Raw genomic sequence first — 21,253 nt, 5'->3', positions numbered from 1 at the left:
ACCCACGCAGGTTGGCAAAGTCGGCGCTATGCAGGGACTGTGATGTTGACGCAGCCATGCCGCCATACCCACCACCGCCACCTACGCCGCTGCGCTGCGACTGAGCCGCCGGCGAAGCTGCTCCGTTGCTAAAAGCACTACGGTGCGACTGAGCCGCCGGCGATGCTACACTGCCGTACATGCGGTCTTCCAGTCCGCCGCTAGCGGCCGCACCGCTGCGCTGCGACGCACCAGACACTGACGGTGGTCCTCCCGACACCGGTGCAAAGAAACCGCCCGTCACACCGCCACCGGGCCCCACGTCGCCGCCGCTGCGGTACGACCGACTCGAAGGTGCCGGCGAGGCTACCGCCGCCGGCGTCGCCGCCACCGCCGCCGCTGCCCAGTTGTGACCGGTCAGATCGCTACCGCTGCGACGCTGAGCGCCTGCGGCGGAGGCCGCTGCCGGGCTGAGCATCGCCCAGCCGCCGCTGCCGCCGCCGCCAGCATCGCCGCCGCCGCCCTGACCCTCCACTGAACCCCGGACGCTGCTGGTGGCGGCGGAGCGTGCCGATAAAGGAGGACCGAGAGCAGAAGGAGGCCGCTGGCTGGCCGTCCAGGTGAGCATCCCGGCGCGTTTTGCGTGCATGTCTGTGTGTCTGTATGTCTGTATGTGTATGTATGTCTATTTGGGTGAGTGTTTGCGTTGAGTATGGGTGAGGTGGGTGGGTGGGTGATGGGGGTTGCGTTATTCAAGTTCGGCGGGGAGGAGGCAGGGGGAGCTCCCCGGAGGGTGGAGATCGATTGAGTGGATGGGGTTTGGGAATCCTCGTCCCCGGACTTTGGCCACCACCACGCAGGTCCTCTTAACCCGCTAACCCCCCTCAGCCCCAGTATGTACCGATTCGTTATTCACTCTTTGGTTTCTTCTATGTCGCGCTGTCCCGATGTCGTATGTATGTATCTATGTATGTATGTCCTCAGGAGCAGCGTGTCCCGACCGCCGCCGCTTTCCAACTCGGGGGCCCTCTCGCATCGCGGCGCTTCCGTACACGGCGCCCCTCTCCCGATACCTGGCGGCGCCAGCGTCCGCTCCTCCGTCGACGGCGAGTCCCAGTCCCACTCCTATTCCCAGCGCACCGGAGTCCCCGTGTCATTGAATTTGGGAGGGTGGCAATTACGTGTAATGTATTCAGCTGCGTCGATGGCCGAATCCTTTAAACCCAACTAAAAAAAAACATTTAATATCTCAACCGACACCTTGATAGTCACTGACTGTCGTCCTATCGTCCAAACACACCGCACTGCTGGGGGGAAGTCCATACCTCCACATATGGCCTGGAGCTTTAACTGCATAAAGCTGGGACCTGCGGCCCTGGTTCGTCTGTTCCACCGTGCGAAAGTAGTTCCTGCTGAGGTACGGTGGTCATCTGGGGGTCGCACCGCCGCCCAGCTGTACGGGGGGGCTTATCGGCTCGAAGCCCAAGTGGATTCTACAACGGCTAAATTCATTCAAACCACTTGACACAATCGGTGTCTTTCGATACCACCATTTTGTGGTTGCCTCGCAACACCAACCAACCACCCAAGAAAACGACAGATTTCTGGTTTCGGGAACGGTTCTATTTCTATCTGATGGCCCATGTGGGGGTGACGCGGATGCGACTGAAGTGAGAGGCCTGGTGGCCCGTGCTGGGCTGTTGCGGAGGGGAATGAAAGGAGAGCATGATGGCCCGTGCTGGATGGCCCATGTTGTGAATGCGACCTAAATGAAGCCTGGTGGCCTGTGCGGGGGTTCGTGAAGACAACCGAAGTGAGGTGGGATGGCCCACGTTACGGGGACAAAGAGATGACCTAAGAAGTCCGGATGGCCCTTTTGGAGTGCAGTGAATATGACTGGGGTGAGGCTGGTTGGCCCATGCTGAGGTCGTGGATGCGACAGATGGTCTATGCTGGGAGGTCGCGGAGGTGAGGCGTAAGGGCCTATGTGTAGGCGTATGGTTGGTACGGAGGTCGGGTACGATGACTTTGACTTTGGAGCTGGAGCGTTGCTAAGGCGAACGAAGTGAGCCTGGATGGATTAGGCTGTAGTGGTGTGGTGGGGCTTGAGGTGAGGCTTGGCGGCCTGGGTAAGGTGTTGGGGATGCGACGAAAATGAGGCTGGAAGCATGATTTGAGGGTATTATAAGAGATGTGACCGAGATACAACTGGGTGATCTGTGCTGTGAGGTATCGTGAGGGAAATTGAAATATGGAGGGAGGGGGGCATAAGAGGACAGGTCAAAGACGCGACTGGTTTAAGGCAGTGTGTGTGTGACCTAAGTTAGGATTGCCAAAAACTGCGGTTTTCCTTCCTGGAATGAAGGGAATGCATATACCGGCGACGGGTTGAGAATTTCCCAGGTATTATTTGTTACCTTCGCAGAGCAGAGGCCGGCTGCGTGAGGAGCCGGAAGTGCAGGAAGTGAGGACACCTGCGCAGCCACCGGGACACATATCCTTTGGGCGTTGCTCAGCAGAAAAGGCTGCCTGCATGGTCCCTAGAGGTCCAGGAGGCTCGCAGCAGGGTGAGAGATGTGACAGAGAAGGTGACCACAGTTAGTGGAGTTAGTGGCAGGCCAAGAAACGCACATAGACCTCAGTTAAGTGGGGAAAAGCCCTGGGGTGCAGCCTAACCTGGCGTCCTTTTCCTTTTCCGAGAGGGGCAGCCAGCAAGCAACCCCGTCGCTTGCATAGCAGATGTCACAAGCGCGGCGCAGATGTCACCCGTCGCTTGTGACATCTGCTATGCGTGTGACGGCACCCGTGGAATCGGGGTTCCTGACCAAGCCGGAGGGCCAAGGGATGGCGGAGGGGGAACTGAGACGGCGGGTACATGTCTCCCTCGCTACCACCTCAGGCATTATGGTGCCGATGGGGCCCACCGGAGGGCGATGGCGATGGCGGTGAGGAACGTGTTGAACGTCTTGACAATGTCAGCGGGGCGGCCCACGCAGCCAACGCAAGGCGAGGACGTTACCTAACCCAGGCCAGCGACAGCGGCGATTGAGCAGATTCTTCTGCAGGCTGGTGCTCCGGATACTCAATAATGAGGGAGCCCAAAACCAGCTGAAAAGAATCAATCCACCCTAAGAGGCGGTTGACGGCTGGGGGGGAGAAGATCCGGGCTGGACACATCTGGACAGGCCTAGAAGACTAGTTTCTCTGAAGGAAGGAACTCGAGGTTGGACTGCTGGGGGGGGAGAGTGCGGTACAACCCGAAACTCCCGAAGCGTTTGCCGATGCCTGGTATATATACATATATCTATAAATATATATACATGTTTTGAGATAAAGTTCGTGGAAAGTTAAAATGACCTGCAACCAGCGTACAAACGAAAAACCAACCGACAAAAACAAATTTCGTACACGAGCAACATGCCATAACCCCGCATGCGCGAGGTCGCAACAGCATGGTGACCGTACCCCCCCCACACACACACATCCGGCGAAGAGGAACTGAATCCTAAAAGATCCTCACCACTCAATCCGTGTCGCAAAAGCGAATCCGTCGGCCTCCGAGTACACCATCATTATCAGCACCACCAGCACCGCCACATCCCCCTCATCATTCTCGCCATCCTCCCCACCATCATATTCGTCGTACTGCCATCGCCATCCTCACCACCATCATATTCGTCGTACTGCCATCGCCGTCCTCACCACCATCATATTCGTAGTACTGCCATCGCCGTCCTCACCATCATATTCGTCGTACTGCCATCGCACCCCATCCTCCCCATCTGTCACTGCTGACAGTGCTGTTGTGCCTGTAGCCAGCGCCGCAATGCCCGGATGTGCTCCGGACCTGTACGACAACAGCCGCCCATCAGCGAGACCCGTGGGTCGCCGTACACACACTCTGCCGCCGCTTCGGCGAAGCACTCCGGCTCGGCGATGTCATCTGGGAGGTGCCGCCAGCAGCGGTGCTCACCGTCCCATTCCTCTCCACTGTTGGGATAGCAGACCAGCAGCAGCTGCGACGGCGGCCGCAGTTGCGGCTGCTTCTGCTGTTGTTGTTGTTGTTGCTTAGCAGCCTCCTGCAACTCCCTCTGCATGTGTGGCTCGACGATCTTTTCGAAAGCAATAGGAGTAGCAGTAGCAGCAGCAGTAGCAGCAGTTGTACCAGCAGTTGTAGCAGCGGTTGTAGCAGCAGCAGCAGCATTGAGCTGCGCACGTGCAGCAGTCAGCAGTGCGCGGACGTGGCGCGGTGCCGTACAGTTCACGCCTGTAGCAACCACCTCGAGGCCCTCCGCCGCTGCTGCTGCCAGCAGCGGCACGCACTGCTCCGCAAAGCGCTCGCCATGGGAGGTGTGTACGGCATCACGGCAACTAAAGCTGATCCAGGCGGGCTTGCCGTACCGCTCCTGGCGCAGAAGCTCCAAGATTGCTTCCGCCTCCCGCAGGCAGGGAACCGTCTCGAATGCCAATAGATCGATCTCCGTACGGTGCCGTACAGGCTCCAGTCGGTCCCGATGAAAATTGGCGAGCTGTTGCAGCGTCATCGAATCCGCGTAATCGCCCCGAAATTCCGATCCATCCGCCAGATACGCGCCGTAGGATCCGGACGAGAAGGCGATTAAAGGCCGTACACGCTGTTGGTGGTGGGGTGGTGGTTGTTCGTGCTGTTGCCGTTGCTCGTCCAAGAAGGCCGTGCGTGCTGATTCCGCTAAATCCACTGCGCGATTGAGTAGAGTCGCTCCCATGCGGGCATCCATGCCCGCATCGGCAAAGCCCTGAATGCTGGCTTGGTAAGTGAAGGTGGTGATGACATCTGCAATACAGGCAATGCAGTACATGCCATGTAGTACATGCCATGCAGTACATGAAATGCATGTGTAGAAAAGGTGTCTGGACGAATAGTAAGCATCGATTTCAGATGCGTGCAGATCAACAGGATTTAAGGAGGCCTGAGCAGGCAAAAGCCTGAGTCTCTGTTTCTGGGCCAACTTTGGCATCGCAAATGGTGTTAGGTGGAACCTACCAGAGCCGGCACGCAGATAGTCAAGATGGATGGTGCGAATAAGGTCCGGGTCGTCGATTAGCAGCTGGGCGCTCCACAGCTTGGATCCTCCGAGATGCACGCCACGGCGTTCCAGCTCGGTGCCCTGCGCTCCGTCGAGGATAAGTACGCCTCCTGTATTCGTTAATAATGATGAAAGCATTGAACATTGATTGTTTGCAGGGCCCATGAGTTCTTTGGCAACTGGCCTACGAGTTCGGTCGGGTTATAGTTGGAGTCCTACTACTACAGATGTGATATGATCTTAATGGAGCTTATTGAATTCGATAGAGCAGTTTTGTGCTGTTTTGATGACCACATAAAATCTTTCAGGTCAAAACCTTGGCCGTCCTTTACGGAACGACCCTTCACGAAGTGAACAAATCTTGATAACGGTGTGCCGCAAGCCGCAATTAGGTATGCTGAGACGCTGTCACATCAGACGATAAAAGACGAATCAACTGATTCTTTCCGGTCAAGGTGGTTGTGTCAACGGTCGCAAACCCTACAGTCTGCCCTTGCTACCTGCTTCCCATTGCGCCAAATGAATTTGAGTCCTCAGCCCCTGACATTCATGCATTAACCACACTTCATCACATTAACCACGTGCTCCTCCTACAACCGTAGCTTCCTGCGTGGACATAACTCGCTGGCACAAGTCCCAGCGCGGAGCACACTTACGTATCTGTATTACTGAAAGGTAACCTCTACTATTCTTGGTGATGTGCTCATAATCCCAGAGACCAACCCTTTCCAAGCGATGCGATAGCTTAGTCAGACTCTTTCTTTGAAACATAGCGACCATACTTGAAATTATCATCAGTAAAAACTACAAATGAGGCATTGATTAAGACACAGTAGATTTGGGAATGTCGCGTATAAATTCTCTCCTTGAGCTTGCTGCTTTGCAAGCCGTGCATGGCGCTGACATGGTTAGCATGAGAGATGAAACTCAACAGGAACTGATGGATCTGGCAGCAGCTGGCATGTTGGAGGTGGGCGGGTTTGATACGCAGTCCATGTGTGGCGACCGATTGCGTCTTCCTCAGAACCTTTGAAGTCAAGACGCGCGGAAAGATCCAAAGCTCCGTAAAGCTTACGTTTGCATCCATACCTTTGCATCCACACGCGTTCAGGAAGATGCGGCGGCCGCGCAGCTGGGCCGTGATGACTTGGATGCAACCATCCGGCTTCGCCCCTCTGAAGACAGCCTGAGGTACGGCACGCAAAAACGCTACAAGCCCCAGAGACAGGTGCCCCCGGTGCTCCAGGGGCCCCCGGTGCATTTCCCCCTCTTTCTTTATCCCTTTTCTTATTCTCCCACCTAATCTTCCACATTTTCATGTCTTCTCTCCCGCTCTGTTACCCGCGATACAGACAGAGACAGACACAGACGCACACAGACACACACACAGACACACACACAGACACACACAGAGACACACACACAGAGACACACACACACACACACACACACACACACACACACACAACAGCCCTGCTAATACCACTTCCACTTCCATTTCCACTTCCCCGTCCTTCCCCTCTCCCCTTCCCTTACCTTGAACCCTCCAACCTCCAACCGTATATCAACTGTACGTTGGGACATCCTAGACAGTTAGACAGGGACGCCCCATCTGCAAGCCCATCACGCCTCCCAGCACACACACACATACACACACACCAACCCCGCCACCCCCAACCCCACCCCCACCCAGCCACCTGGAGCTGCAGCTCCACGTCAGCCTCCCCCGCGCGTACGGCACAGCAGCACCCCCGCAGGCGGCTGGTCCAGGGATGTCGTCATTGCCACTGGCGGAACCGCCGGATAGGGCGGCGGCGGATGTGGTGGCGGCGAGTGCAGGGGCCCCGGGGCAGGCAGCAGCAGCAGCAGCAATAGCAGCAGCAGCAGCAGCAGCTAGGTGCAGCGCCAGCGTTAGCTGGGCGGCCCGTGGCGGTAGCAGCAGCACTAGCAGTAGCAGCAGCGGGTTGGGTGTACGGCAGCGACACCTTCTTCCGGATCGCGAGTGGGTGGATGCCTTGGTCTCGGAGCTGGGGGTGATTGCCCGGGAGGCGGCGGTGGAGGTACGAATGTGGATTCACTTGGGGGCCGCGTGGGGGGGGGGGAGAGGGAGGGAGGACCTAGTGGTTGCAACCCTTAACACGCGTATGTGTGTTGTGTATGTGTGTGTTTGTGCGGGTGTGTGTTTGTGCGGGTGTGTGTTTGGGCGGGTGTGTGTTTGTGGGGGGAAGGGTGAAAATGGGAAGAGGCAGTAATGGGGGGCCCCCCGGTCATCTAGGTGGTGTGGGTGTATGGACTCGCTCAAACCCCCCTCATCCCCTCACCCCCCCCACACACACCTTCCCCCTGAACTCCCAAACCCCCTGAACTCCCTAACCCACACATACATACACACACACCCCAGGGTCGCCCTTGCCTTCACGAGCTCTGTGAAAGGGCCCAAGCCGCCCTAGATCAGTGGGCGGCGGCGGAGGGGGCCCCGGATACGCGGGAGGGAGTAACGGAGCCGGAGGCGGAGATGGAGGGGTCGGCAGCCGCAGCAAAGCTGCCGGCAGCGGGTGATGGCGGTTGTGGCGCTTGCGGTAATACGGCGGGGCTGCAGGTGAGGTGTACGGCACTAGAAAGCACATATACACCAGCTGTGAAGCCTCTTTTCATCGCCTTTGCGGTGTTTGACGATGGCGATGGACTGGGGCCTGCCGTTGGGAACGGCCACTTGCGGTGATTTGGCTGTTTGTGGCGTTTTTGCTGTTTTAATGTCGCTGTGGTGGATGCGTTGTCATGACAGGTCCTGTTGATACGTTTGGATCACATGCACAACCGGGCACTGTACGGCAAAATAATTGGATCCTGGGTTCGGGAGCTGCGGCTGACGGGTGAGTGGGAGGGGGGAAAGACCCAGAGAGTTCGTGTGTATGTATGTATGTATGTATGTATCGAGGGGGACGTTGGAATCGGCATAACATCGTCGTCGTAATGTCGTCGTCAAGCTCGCTTAGGACCTCGGGAGAGGGGGGGTTGAGCTACGGTTCCGGGTTTTACCCCTCCACAACCCCCCTGCAATGTACGGCAAGGCCGTCTGATCTTCCAGAAAAATCTTATTCTGCTGCTGCTGGAGGGTGACGGCGACGCGTTGCGAGAGTACCTTGTACGGCACCGTACGGAGAGCGTGGACGTCGATTCCAGAGGGCGCAAGGTCTGTTCTTGTGTGAGTGCATATGCACCCACGTGTGCCTGTATGTGTGTCTGTGTGGCATTGCGTGGCGTGGCGTGGTGTGTTGGCGTGGCAGAGGGGATCAGGGGGGGTGGGGGTACTCGGTGGGAGGGCGAGGAGACACGAGGAGGATGCGGCCGCATATCCTAGGGATTTCAGGTCTTCCCCCGCCCGCCAGCAACAATATTCAATTTATTGATGTTTCCTCACTTCCTTACTTCCCTGTTGCTGCTGGCCTCTGCTGCACCTGCAATTCCTGGTGCCATTCTCGCTGCACTGTCTGTCTGTCTGTGGCGAATGCCCCCCAGTGCAAGGAGCGCATGATGAACGTTGTCGTACAACAACCGGTGAGGCCATCGATGGAGGTCCCAGGGGGCCGGCAGTGGCAGCGGCAGCGGCAGCGGCAGGGGGGTGGGGGTGGGGGCGGCGGGGTTTGCCTCACCACCACCACCACCGACTGTGGCGGCAGTGGCGGCGGCGGCGGCGAGCACGTATTTTCCAACTACAGGTGAGAGAGAGTCTGTCTGTCTGCCTGTCTGTCTGTCTGTCTGTACATCAGTAGCTGTAGTACTATAGACTACCAAGAGAGCTGTAAGGACGCCAGTCAAGTACCACCCACATACATACATACATACATACATACATACATACATACATACATACATACATACATACATACATACATACATACATACATACTTGTACACCAATCGCTGTTTTCCGTTGTCTCTACGTACCCGATCAGCTATGTGCAGCTATGTTAGTTATGGGTTCCCCAGTAATCTGGTCTGTTGCTACACTCAAGTCGGTTGCTCGTACACGTTGCCGTACGCAGGGAGGTTCAGTTGGAGTCGTTGGCCGAGGTGGGGGAGCTGCTGACGCGGGCGGGTCTGGGGAGTTGGCTACGGCAGGCGGCGGGGCTGCCGAAGTGAGGGAGAGGTGGCTGGAATATGCGTGCGTGTGTGTGTAATTTGAATGATGTGAATTATAGTCCATCATAGAAGCGGATCCAGCCAGGATGATCGCGTATACATATGTAATTTTTTACAGCGTCCGTCCACAAATGGCCGACAGAGGGCAGTTTCTTTAATTGCATTTGTATTTCTTCCGGCGGTTTAACGAGGCAAGGGACGACGTCTTGACTTCGCGTTTCGGCTTTCATTCATTTCATCCTCTCGTGACCTACCCATCAGTTTGCTCAGCTCAGATGTACGAAACGAAATAGTAATAATTTGGAAGCCAAATAATATAATTACTTGGCGCGATAAAGGTTTTGAATTGCTTGAAAGATCAGATTTTGAATGTTTTCACTTTTGGATAGCGCCGTACGGGTCCTTTTTATTTGACGGCCGTTTCCCGATTTTACGGTGTGCGCATGAGGACGCCTGTCGTCTCCTGAAGGCCGGCCCAGAGCCGCGCCGCGCAACGCCATCATCATCACAGCCATCCATCACCTCCACTCCGCGCCACCTCGGCCTCTCTTCGTACACCGCTACGCGCGCCTCCACGCCTCGCGGTCCGCTTGCCTCTAGTGCTCCCATCCCCCACACGATTCGCATTTCCCTCTGCACCTCTTTACATCTCATCTCATCTTTACCCCTCGCACGCTCATAACTCTATTTACATAAAATAAATACATTAAGTAAAATTTTACCTATTAAAGAGGGTGAGCGCTGCGTGGCGTTGCGTGGCGTGGCGTGGCCCCTAGAGGCTCGACATCGATTAATAACACGATCCTTATTCCCCAGTATCCCAGAGCTACTATTGCATATCATCTTCTGACACCGCTCTACAATAACGAACCGCGCCGACGCTAGATGAGCAGGGTGCTGTGTAGTAGAGTAGTAGAGTAGCAGCAGCCACAGCAGCCACAGCAGCCACAGCAGCCACAGCAGCCACAGCAGCTTCAAGCTTTATTTGTACGACGCGGTGAACCCCCCCCCCAAGGGGGTCTTCAAGGCTCCCTGCGGGAAATCGGATTCAGGTCACCAGGTAGCTCGGGTGGGTGGGGTACTAATGTGTGTATTCTGCAAAAGACAAATAGGACGTTGCGGAGCGAGCCCGCTGTCACTGATAGGCGGTGACGACGGCGATGGTGACGGCGGCGGCCAACTCCGTCAGTGTGTGAAATCCCGGGGTCCGCACTGGACAACGCCACTCGCTGTTGCCTCTTTAGGCTCCAACCGAACTAAGACTAAAGGAAGGAAACGCTAAAACCCTCTAGGTTGGCAGCCTCAGGTTTTAACGACAGACACGGAAAGAGTTATTTATATCGACTTGTGAAATTTTTTTTTCTAGGCCGTTGCTGCTGACTGTCCGGTTGACTTGTACAGAAAGCAGCGTTGTTGCTTTGTTCGGGTCCACGAGCCCGAACGGACCCGTGGGTCCGTTGATTCGCATTGGTTCGTTCGTTCGATCGCCCGGAGTCGCTCCTTCCTGCCCTCCTTGTCGCAAACTGTGCAAGATGGTTATGTTATTTTACTGGTAGAGGTAGAGGGGGAGAAAGCTCCCAAGAGAACGTTCTCTAAGGGGGTAGAGACCCGGACGTTGACCCTATTATGTGGAAGCGAGCAACTGCATGCGCATACACACACATACACACACACACATACACACACACCATATCACATCGCATCGCATCACTGGCCCCGGCAGCCGCCCACGCGTCTTCATACCCACTTATCCCAGGGGCCCCTTTGCATCCCTTGCACATTCCTTTGCATGCACACATGTCTGTCTGTCTGTGTACGTGTGTGTATTTGCCAGGGCACACACTTCCATCCTCACCCGCGGTGGATGATCCACCAACAGCAGCGCCACCAACAGCAGCGCCACCAATAGCAGCACCACCAGCAGTACCAACAGCAGTACCAACAGCAGTACCAACAGCAGTACCACCAGCAGTACCACCAGCAGTACCAACAGCAGTACCAACAGCAGCACCACCAGCAGTACCAACAGCAGTACCAACAGAAGCAATAACAGCGGCAGCCGCCGCAGCCGCAATAGCAACAGCAGTAACAGCAGCACCAACAAAAGCACCAACAAAAGCAACAACAACTCGCGAGCTGACCAGGAACTAAGTTGACGCGCCGTTGATCCGCTAGATTTGGTTGGATGCTGGTGGTGAGTTGCCAAACTCAAAGAGTACACTCTGAAGTCGGATGGGGTGAATGGCTTAGGGTGCCCCTCTAGCAGGGGAGAGCAGGGAATTGCCTCGGGAAGGAGGCCACTGGTGAAGCTTAACCACCCTGTAACAACATCAACAGGGTCGGCTGGACGGACGTTTTTGCGCAGTGGATCCAATCCGGGGGAGGGGCGAGCTGCACAGTAACTGTCAGCATGGCAAGCAGTCGCTGGCGGCGGAGTGGGGATCCCGGCGGCAGCGGCGGCGGTAGCGGTGGCGGCGGTGGCGCGATAGGGCCCTCGCTCGACGACTCCAGGGAAAAACTGAGCGAGTGGCAGCTCTTCACGCTTCAAACGTCGGCTGTACTCCGGAAGAATGCGACGTTGCAGGTGACATGATGGTGGTGGTGATTATGCGGCAGATCGCGGATGCGTGTGGGTTTAGGGGCCTTTGTTCGGTTTATTTGCCGGGGGGGGTGGTAGCGGGGACGACGGACCTGAAGTTTGTAATACACAAGTGTAAAAAGTTTGCGGAGATTACCGCCCGCGGAGAAAGAAGGGCGCCCAGTTCCGAATATCATGTCCCGTCTCATGAAGTGTTCTGCAGGCGGTACGGCACAAAAAAACATTGCCGTACACATGCTGTGGTATGGAAGGCAGCCATGCATGAAAGAAAGTACATGTACATTCGCCTTCCAGGCCTTCCGGCCTCGAATCCCATTAGGTTCGTATCGCGTCACATGATCGTTGCTTCGACAAAACACGTGTACACACACACACGCACACACAAGTGATAAGCGAGTATAACATGTTGTGATGGTGTTTTTGGAGGTGATGTACCCCTTATTGTACCCCCCTCCTTTCCAAGCTTATCCCCCTACTAACTACGAAGCCACACACACAGACACACACACAGACACATCGCTGACATGCCCTCCCGCGCCCTCCCATCCCCTTATGCGTATAACTTAACTCTACAGAGACGTGCCTGGGCTCAGAACCTCTGCCTGCTGGGGCTCCCCCTGCTGTTCTGTGTATTGCTGCTGGTACGAGGAAAGGGGAGAAAGAGGGAAGGGTGGTTGTACTGCAAGTGTACTGCAGGTGTACTGCAGGTGTACTGCAGGTATATCCGTACTGCGAGTGTCTATTGAGCGAGGCCTGCGACGTGTAGGGACGGAGGGAGGGTGTGAAGAGAAGGGAAGGGGGGGAGTGGGTTGCGTGGGTGTGATGTACGGCGGGCACGGCATCCTGGGGAAGAAGACTCCCTCCCTGGGGCGCTGCATGCTGCTTGCTGGCAGTATAGCTTGCTTGTGAGCATGTTCGCTTGCTACTCTGCGGTTCTGCTGCTGCTGCTGCTGCTGCTGCTATATTTCTGCTGCCTTTTGCTGCTGCAATTCCCCACTCGCCTCCACTGCACAACTGCTCTCCACGAATGCACGCTGCAGGTGCTACAGCGGCTGGTCAACTCGCAGTTGGGTTCCAGCGACGAGTATCGTTGCGGCTGCAAGTGCCTAGACTGCTGTGACTGGGTTCCTGCTGGAGAAGGAGGTGTGCTGAGGGGGGTTGGGAGGAAAGGGAAAATAGTGGGGAAAGGGGGGGAGTGTGGGGAAAGGGGGGGAGGTGGGGAAAGGGGGGGAGTGTGGGGGGTGGCAGGGGCAGGGGGGGTCTGCGGGTTTGACCACCTTCGGGGTATCGGAGCGTCTCGTGTGAAAAAACACAGACGCGTAGGTACCCAGGTGTCGTACAAGACGTCGTAACGTACAAACATCCGTGTCTCCGTCAGGTTTTGGTGCAGCCTCCGGTTTCGGTTTTCTTGCATTCTCATTCAGTGTCCTGCCCACGGGGCCCTTTTTTTTCTGTACGGGGCATTTATCTTCGGCCCCCCATCTCTCCCTCTCCTCTCATATCCTAAGGTTGTGTCTCTTCTATAAGTTTCGAAGTGCCGTAAGTGCGCAGAGTGACTTTTGAAAGCCACAAACCATTTTGTGCAATTGTTGCCGTTGCCGTTGGCACGACGGGTACGACGGGTACGACAGGTACGACAGGTACGACAGGTACGACAGGTTCCCCCAAAGCTGACAGCAGATGGGAGTGCTATCGGGCGACCCCTGAGCGACCCTGCTCACCGTACGCGCAGTGCAAGGTACGTGTGTACGGCATATCGTCTACGGCATGATAAGGTAGGCGTGTCGTAATTGTGTTTTGCACATAACGGGGTTGCATATGCGAATTGGACTATTTGACGAATTAGCACGGTGTAAATTTGAGTTTTGGAGCGTGCAGCAATATATGGAGTGGAAAGAAAACGTGCCCGGTTTCATTTCCTTTGCACAGGAATAGCTGTTTATCTGCTGTTGCTCTGACAAGAGTTCTGTTGCTGTCTTTGCTTAATAAAGGGGTTGCCGCTGTCGCCGCTGCGGCTTTCTTTCCGTAACCGTAGCGTTAGGATCAGTTGCCGTACCGTATCTTCCGTTGCCCGTACACTGTCCTGACTGACTACTAGGTCTACTTACTTTCTGTAATTCTGTATGTCTCAATTACCGGGTGGTTAACTTCGCCAGCGGCCCCCTTTCCCGGGGCAGTCCCTGCTCTCCTCTGCTAGAGGGGCACCCTAATCCGTCACCCCATCCGACTTCAGAATGTATTCGTTGGGTTCGGCAACTCACCACCAGCATGGAACCAAATCTAGCGGATCAACGGCGCATCAACTTAGTTCCTGGTCAGCTCGCAACATGTAATATGTATGTATGTAATATGTGGATGTGTTCCGTCAACATATACAAAAATACACAGGCGCGGGACCGCAATGCATGTGGTGCGCAGTACAGCACGTATGCGCAAATCGCCTTTTGCGATGTACGGTACCCGTCCACTTGGCCTGCCGTACTTCAGGTAAGGGTGTCCCCCTCGCACGGATACACACACACATATATGCGTGCGTGTTTTTCGATTTGAGTGCGCGGCGACGCCTACGAATACGGCATGCCGTACCAGCATGCCGTACTCGCTGTAAGGCGTGAAGAAGGTTTCAAAGTTCTTATCCTGAGGTCAGATTTCGTCCATACAAAGCAAAAGAAGGCCCAACCTGTGATAGGTATAATTATTGCTCTTCATGAGGGGTTGTGAAAGCGGGAAGTCTAAGCGGGTGGGTCATGAGTTATGAGTTATGTTGATGATGAATGTGTAATAAATATATATAAGGAAGTGGCAGGCGATGATGGAAGCGGTGAGCCGGTAATGCCGGCCAAGCTGGCGCCTGTAGACGAATCCGTTCAGCGAAAACAACAAAAGAAGTTGATGTCAGTCCATTTGGTGATTTGTCGTTCCTTTCCAAACCACCTTTACCACCACCTCCCTAACCCGCCTCCCCCCCCCCAAAACTCTGCTCACCTCGACGCGTGCAACGACCCGCGTGTAAGGTACCGCTGGACGAGTACCGACCCATGGGTCTCTCCGAAACCACACGGGGTGGTGCCGCCGCCGCCGCCACCGCCGCCGCCGCCACCGCCGCCGCCGCCTCCGGCACGATGTCAACGCCGCAGTCGTCACCGCGCCCGGTCATCGTGCCGTATACCGGTAAGCACGCAGGGCGGTACGTACAATGTACGACCAATCGTACGTAAATCTTTTGCTACTGCTGCTGCTACTGCTGCTGCTGCTGACAGCGGCTCCGCGCCAAGCGTTGCTACTGCGCTCGTGCTTAACAAACCCCTGGGACTCATCTAGCTGAACGCTACAGCTGCCAATACACACTCACGCACACACACACACACACACCGGCCGGCGCCATGCTCCCATCTCTTCTTCTCTCACCCCTGGTCGCGTCCCCCACGTGCGCAGCGCAGCGCAGCGCAGCGTGACGAGACGCAGTCTCCCAAGACCTCCCACCACCGTCCCCGCCCCTCGCCCTCCTCTTGAACCTTAATGCTGCATGCATGACTGACTGATTGCCCACCCATCCCGCATAACGTGTCAATGTCTGTGAAAAATCACTTCGCTCTCCACCACCGGAGGAAAGGCGCGGAGAAGGATTCCGCCGTTGGCCGCAACCTCAGTGCGCGGGTGCTACCCGCGGGCGGAGATCGGGGTATCGGACCGCGCATCTTGAGGGTGCGGGGCTGGGGGCGGTAGGGGGTGGGGTGGCCGGGGGGTTGGCGGGGGGGGTGGGAGGGTGCGGGGGAGTAGCCGGGGGATGGCCGGGGGTTAGGACCTGTAGGCCTCAGGTGTTGTGCGTGTGTGTGTGTGTGTGTGTGTTTGCGTGTGTGCTTGGGGTTGAGAGTCTTCGGGGTTACCGGGGGGTTGCCCGGGGGGGAAGAAGGTTCGGGGGCCTCCGGGGGGACGACGCCGCCCTCTGGGGATGTGTCTGTGTGTGCATGTGTCTGTATGTCTGTGTGTATGCATGTGTGTGTATCTGCGTGTGCAACAAATCAGCCTGCCTAGCTCTGCATGAAATGAAAGCGGAAATGAAATTCAACATTCAATCAAAAAGGCGTTGTGAGACGACAATTACCTTTCTTGGTCTGGACTGTCTAGTAGAGGCGCTGGTAAGGAAAACTATACAAAACGGTACGGTATCGCAACTAACCTTTTCGTTTGCCGTCCGCTCCGGAACCCATGTTAAAACACCCAACAATGCGATGTGAACTGTCCCAACAGGACCTGCGGGAAGTACGGCAGCGTGCCCGCGCGGGAGAGTCCGGCGGTACGAACAGCAGTAGCAGCAGTAGCAATCCCGTGTTGGCGGTACTCGTCGGTGCCCTTGGCCGCGGCGGCGGCGGAGACGGCCTGGCGCCAGCGGCGGCGGCGGCTTCGGGCGGCAGTGGTAGTGGCAATGGTGACGACGACGGCGGTACGGCATTTGTTGACCTTTGCGATCCCAACGTCGATGTGACTGCGCTGTTCCGTTCGAATGCCCCATCGGTGACCCGCGGGCCGGTGGTCAACGGATCCGCGGTCAACGGTACGGTAGTTAACGGATCGGCGCCAAGGTCATCGTCATCGTCAGCGGCATCTGTCGCAGCTAGCTTCACACCCGAGCAGGCGGCGGAAGCCGTCTCCGCCCTTACCCAAATCCTATCTGATTACGATTTTCTGTTGGGTACGGCAACTGATGCGCCGTACACGAATCTGCTGGAGCCGGCGCTCATTGTAGGGTCGCGCGTTCTGGGCGCTACAACCGGCACCGGCAGTAGCAGCGTCGTCCGCGGCGGCGGCGGCGGCGGCGGCCATCTCCTTGGCGGTGGCGGCGGCGGCGGTGCCGCCGCCAGCGAGCCAGGATTCTTCACTGACCCAGCGCAGGTAGGTGACCCATATGGCATGAGAACCCTACCCCGCTACCTCCCGCCCTCCGTACATGTCGTAAACCACACAGGTACAACTAAACCCTTGATTCCCGAAACCTACGTGCCTTTCCCTTTTCCCCTTCTTTTCAAACTTCATCACCTACTCCACAAAAACTTTCCCCTCCCCTCCCCTTTCTCCTCCCTCCCGCCCTCCCTCCCGACCTTTTAAACCGCTGAACATCCGTACCGCCGTACAATCGTACGATGTGTGAACAGGCTCTACCGCTGTACCACCTGTCCCGCAACTGCTCCGCCCTGACTTCGACTGACCGGCTGGTCCTCAACCAGCTGTCTTGCGCACTCAGTAGGGGCTTGGGACTGCCCCAGCTGCGATGCGCTACCTGGCAGCCTGTCGTACAGCCCAGCGCCGCCGCCATCGAGCGGGAGCTCTTCTGTGGCTGGGCGGGGACCAACTGCGTTGGCGGCGGCGGCGGCGGCGGCGGCGGCGGCGCCGTCAGCTTCTCCAATGCGACGGCTCCTGGAGGTGTTGTTGGGCGAAGGATGCTACTGCAGCAGCATCAACAGGAACAGCAGCAGCAGCAAGGGCACGCGCCTGCGCCCTCTCCGATAATGGCATCGCCGACACCTCCATCATCGTCACCATCATCAGCATCAACAGAGTCAGGTGTGGCTGGAATTAAAGGTACGGCACTTGGTACGGCGAGGAGTAACGGGTCGTCGCCAGCTGCCACGACAGCGGCGAAGAAGATCGAAACCGTCAGCGAACGCATCGTGCAGTATCCAAGCGCCGTGTACGACTGGCGGAAGAGCGGGCCCATGGGTCTTGATCTTACAATCTGGGTCAACAACAGCGATGTTGGGGTGAGTAGGAAACAGACACGTGACGCTATCCATTGCTTGAATCCAACGAATCGTTATCGTTCGTGGTTGCCTGGTCATCTCGGTTTGGTCATCTCAACATCTGGTGGTTGCCTGGTCATTAAAAATCGTTTGGCCTAACATCTCTCTGGTCTGGTGTCTCACCCCCTGTGCATTTCTCGCTAGTTTCGGTACCGCGGCGTTACGCGGCCTGCTTCTTCCCATCGCATTGGCGCACCCATTCGTCTCACCTTCTCTCTCGCAACACGTCCGCGCTCCCGGCTTGTGTACTGGACCCTGATACCTGTAAGCTTTTCCTCAATTGCCTAATTTGGCACACCGTGTAAAAACTCCGTGTAAAACCTGAACAGGCAAGCGTGGCGCCTCGAGTGCAGCGTTGGCCAGCGGCCATCAACGCCGCAAGCAATGCTTGGATGTCTGCTGCAGCGGCGGCGCGGGGCCAGGCCCAGGCGTGGGTGATACGATTGGCAGGTGAGAGAGAGAGTCTCTCGGCCAGAGTGCACGGCTGTCTTTACTATGCTTTTCATTCTCTGGCCTGCAAGTTTGTGTATGACTTCTTTCAGACTTGTCTGATGAGACTGCACACGTCCACGTGTCCGTGTCCGTGTGTATGCGTGTGTTTTTGTTGAAATGGTGTGTTTTACAACAGGTATCAAGGGTTTCCCGACCCGCGGGTCACCTCTCCGTCTGGATTTGGCCTCCCTGATGGGCCCCCTGTTCTTCATGTGGGTCATGCAGCTGCTGCTGCCGGTGAGTTGGTCACGTATGTGATGTATGTGCCTGTGTTGGTGTGAATGTCTGGTCTTAGGTACATATGGCGTAAGATGGACACGAAAGTAGGTTGAAAACAAAATATTCTGGGACATGTCTAGAGGCCATAATCAAATGAGAATTTGATATGGGGGGAACGAGCGGGGGTTGTCTGGGCTCCGATGTGCTCCCCGATCTACCCTACGCATTGCACACGAATTAATTTCCCGCAGACGTTCGTCCATTCCCTGGTTTCGGAGAGGGAGAGCGGAGCGCAACTGCTAATGCGGCAGCAGGGACTGCGAGCCGCACCCGCTGCACTGGCATCATATTGCTGGTTCGTGGCGTTGTACGGCGTCTACATGTCGGTGTTTGTGGGTTTCGGAGCGGCCATCGGGCTCAACATCTTCACCAAGACCGGACCCGGAGTGCAGGTGTTGGCGGTCGTTGGGACTTTGGGATTCTGCGCGTGGGCGGGTGGGGAGAGGGGCATGTACGGCATGTAGAGGGGTCTTGGCAAGGGGGCAAGGGGCAACTGGGGGAAACAAGACCCGCGGGGGCGAGATCGGGGGGAGGAGGGAACGGGAAGAAGGGAAACACTCCGTGTGTTGTGTGTAGTGAAAATGTACGGGAAATGTACGGCATGAATCCGGTGGTATTTTGGCGTGTTTTGTACATATGTGCCTTTTTGGGTGTCTGTAGTGTTGTATTGTGTGTTTCTGGTGCTTTTATCAGTGTCCGGGTGTTCAGCATATTCTCCCGCCAGCCTTTTCCTTTTTCGCTTCCGAAACGCGACCCCACATGGGCGCCCCACGCCGGTTCGCTATCCCTTTGACGCTGTCACCCAATCCATTGTGTGACCCCCCAAAATGTACGACAAAAGGCGGTGTTGTACCTGGTGTGGGGTCAGACAATGATCTCTTGGGCCTTTTGGTTCGCGGCGTTTTGGGGATCTGCGGGCGCCGCCACGCTGGCGGCCACCATCACTGTCGTGCTGACGGGCCTGGTAGCGAACATGATTGTGGCGCAGGTACGGTACGGCACGTGTACGATGCACAATGTGAAGTGTTGAATGCTGCATGTATACTGCATGTTATACAGGGGCAGGGATCTGTCTGTCTGTATGTATGTATGTATGTTGTTACAGGGTGGTATAGCTTCACCAGCGGCCCCCATCATGTATGCATGCATGAACACATGGATGTATGTATGTATGCATGAACACATGTATGTATGTATGTATGTATGAACACATGTATGTATGTATGTATGTATGTATGTATGTATGTATGCATGAACACATGTATGTATGTATGCATGAACACATGTTATGCATGCATGCATTTTTTAACTCAAGGTGTGAAAAAGGGGAACACGGGGCACGACGGTTCTTGCCGTACCACTCCAGAGCACCCTTGGACTCCCGATTTGGCCCGTACAGCGACCGGGCTCCAAAACCACCACAAGTGTCTCACCACGTTTATTCACCCTCTAAGAGAAAAGATTACCCCCTCTAAAACTTCGTTACCCCCAAACAACTCTTAAAACCTCCACACAAAGGCCTCAATACGGAGGTTCTTACGAAGACGTGAAGATACTGCTGACCCACGGGTCGTTACAGATCTCATTCCCGTCCTGTCCTTCGTTCTTCCTTATCACAACCCCCGGGCTCCCAGTTCGTGATGTCGGGTCCCTACTGGTTGGCCACATTGCTGGAGGCCTTTCCGTCATTTGCGCTTTTCCGAGGGCTGTGGGAAATGAGCCAGTATGCCTTCTTGGCAGCTGCAAATGGAAGCCCGAAAGGTACGACACTGTACAACATGTATTTGTACGATTTGTACGATTTGTACGACAATAACTACACGACGTCACGATGTGAGGTCGGGTAATTTCATTTCAGAAAGTAATACAGCTCCATAGCTTGTTCACAGTTGCAACCCAAAAGTACCGGTTTGTTACCGGTACGAGATTTAATGTACGACTCCTCAGTTTTTTGGCGCGTCGTGCTTTTGGGCTAGTCAGATGATGTTTCACTCTCGCTTCACTCCCGGTAACTAGCACATCCCTCCCCATCATCACTGTCATGAATACGGTCCTTCGGTTCCTGTCTAGGACTGACCTGGTCGAGGTTGTACGACGAAGGCAACGGTATGACGGTTGCCTGGGCGCTGCTCGCCGCGGTTACAGTTTGGTGCGCCCTGTGGACCTGGTACTGGGGCAAGGTGCGCATGCACGTACGCGTACATACATACGTACGTATACTACGTTGTCTACGGCACAATCACAAGAAAAGTTCGTTCTGTGTGTGTGTATGTGTGTATGTGTGTATGTGTGTATGTGTGTATGTGTGTATGTGTGTATGTGTGTATGTGTGTATGTGTGTATGTGTGTATGTGTGTATGTGTGTATGTGTGTATGTGTGTATGTGTGTATGTGTGTATGTGTGTATGTGTGTATGTGTGTATGTGTGTATGTGTGTATGTGTGTATGTGTGTATGTGTGTATGTGTGTATGTGTGTATGTGTGTATGTGTGTATGTGTGTATGTGTGTATGTGTGTATGTGTGTATGTGTGTATGTGTGTATGTGTGTATGTGTGTATGTGTGTATGTGTGTATGTGTGTATGTGTGTATGTGTGTATGTGTGTATGTGTGTATGTGTGTATGTGTGTATGTGTGTATGTGTGTATGTGTGTATGTGTGTATGTGTGTATGTGTGTATGTGTGTATGTGTGTATGTGTGTATGTGTGTATGTGTGTATGTGTGTATGTGTGTATGTGTGTATGTGTGTATGTGTGTATGTGTGTATGTGTGTGTTTTACACCTCGCAGTTGCGCTAAGTGAAATGGTGGCCACATAGTCAGGTCGCACACACACACACGAGCCAGCAGAGGCCCAAGAGCCCCCGTAGAGCCCCGCAACATAAAACTAAATAGCAC

The 21,253-nt window shown here is 55.5% G+C and overlaps 3 protein-coding genes across 3 annotated transcripts in view; 1 reads left to right on the top strand and 2 right to left on the bottom strand.

Annotated features, from left to right (window-relative positions):
* Positions 1 to 1,136, bottom strand: part of VOLCADRAFT_92148 (uncharacterized protein) — a gene marked incomplete at both ends in the record, with an annotated part of 3,496 nt that extends 2,360 nt beyond the window's left edge. The window contains 2 exons of the mRNA XM_002951500.1: positions 3 to 527; positions 1,120 to 1,136. Coding sequence (XP_002951546.1) covers positions 3 to 527; positions 1,120 to 1,136 — 542 coding nt within the window. The remainder of the gene's footprint in view (positions 1 to 2; positions 528 to 1,119) is intronic.
* Positions 1,137 to 3,764: 2,628 nt separating this feature from the next.
* Positions 3,765 to 5,183, bottom strand: VOLCADRAFT_92147 (uncharacterized protein; the record flags this gene model as incomplete). The annotated part of the gene is made up of 3 exons (XM_002951499.1): positions 3,765 to 3,995; positions 4,221 to 4,792; positions 5,003 to 5,183. 3 exons carry the CDS (start codon positions 5,181 to 5,183, stop codon positions 3,765 to 3,767), a joined length of 984 nt encoding a protein of 327 aa, XP_002951545.1.
* An 802-nt stretch (positions 5,184 to 5,985) lies between these two features.
* Positions 5,986 to 21,253, top strand: part of VOLCADRAFT_92146 (uncharacterized protein) — a gene marked incomplete at both ends in the record, with an annotated part of 15,516 nt that continues 248 nt past the window's right edge. The window contains 21 exons of the mRNA XM_002951578.1: positions 5,986 to 6,015; positions 6,157 to 6,236; positions 6,739 to 6,868; positions 7,447 to 7,644; positions 7,831 to 7,918; positions 8,117 to 8,238; positions 8,565 to 8,764; positions 9,092 to 9,184; positions 11,526 to 11,772; positions 12,363 to 12,428; positions 12,828 to 12,930; positions 13,520 to 13,562; positions 15,396 to 15,492; positions 16,423 to 16,680; positions 16,941 to 17,546; positions 17,915 to 18,035; positions 18,214 to 18,314; positions 18,548 to 18,748; positions 19,198 to 19,344; positions 19,991 to 20,117; positions 20,427 to 20,536. Coding sequence (XP_002951624.1) covers positions 5,986 to 6,015; positions 6,157 to 6,236; positions 6,739 to 6,868; positions 7,447 to 7,644; positions 7,831 to 7,918; positions 8,117 to 8,238; positions 8,565 to 8,764; positions 9,092 to 9,184; positions 11,526 to 11,772; positions 12,363 to 12,428; positions 12,828 to 12,930; positions 13,520 to 13,562; positions 15,396 to 15,492; positions 16,423 to 16,680; positions 16,941 to 17,546; positions 17,915 to 18,035; positions 18,214 to 18,314; positions 18,548 to 18,748; positions 19,198 to 19,344; positions 19,991 to 20,117; positions 20,427 to 20,536 — 3,168 coding nt within the window. The remainder of the gene's footprint in view (positions 6,016 to 6,156; positions 6,237 to 6,738; positions 6,869 to 7,446; positions 7,645 to 7,830; positions 7,919 to 8,116; positions 8,239 to 8,564; positions 8,765 to 9,091; positions 9,185 to 11,525; positions 11,773 to 12,362; positions 12,429 to 12,827; positions 12,931 to 13,519; positions 13,563 to 15,395; positions 15,493 to 16,422; positions 16,681 to 16,940; positions 17,547 to 17,914; positions 18,036 to 18,213; positions 18,315 to 18,547; positions 18,749 to 19,197; positions 19,345 to 19,990; positions 20,118 to 20,426; positions 20,537 to 21,253) is intronic.

Source organism: Volvox carteri (assembly GCF_000143455.1).
Source record: "Volvox carteri f. nagariensis unplaced genomic scaffold VOLCAscaffold_24, whole genome shotgun sequence".
Classification (NCBI taxonomy): domain Eukaryota; kingdom Viridiplantae; phylum Chlorophyta; class Chlorophyceae; order Chlamydomonadales; family Volvocaceae; genus Volvox; species Volvox carteri.
This window is presented reverse-complemented; position numbering and strand designations above follow the sequence as displayed.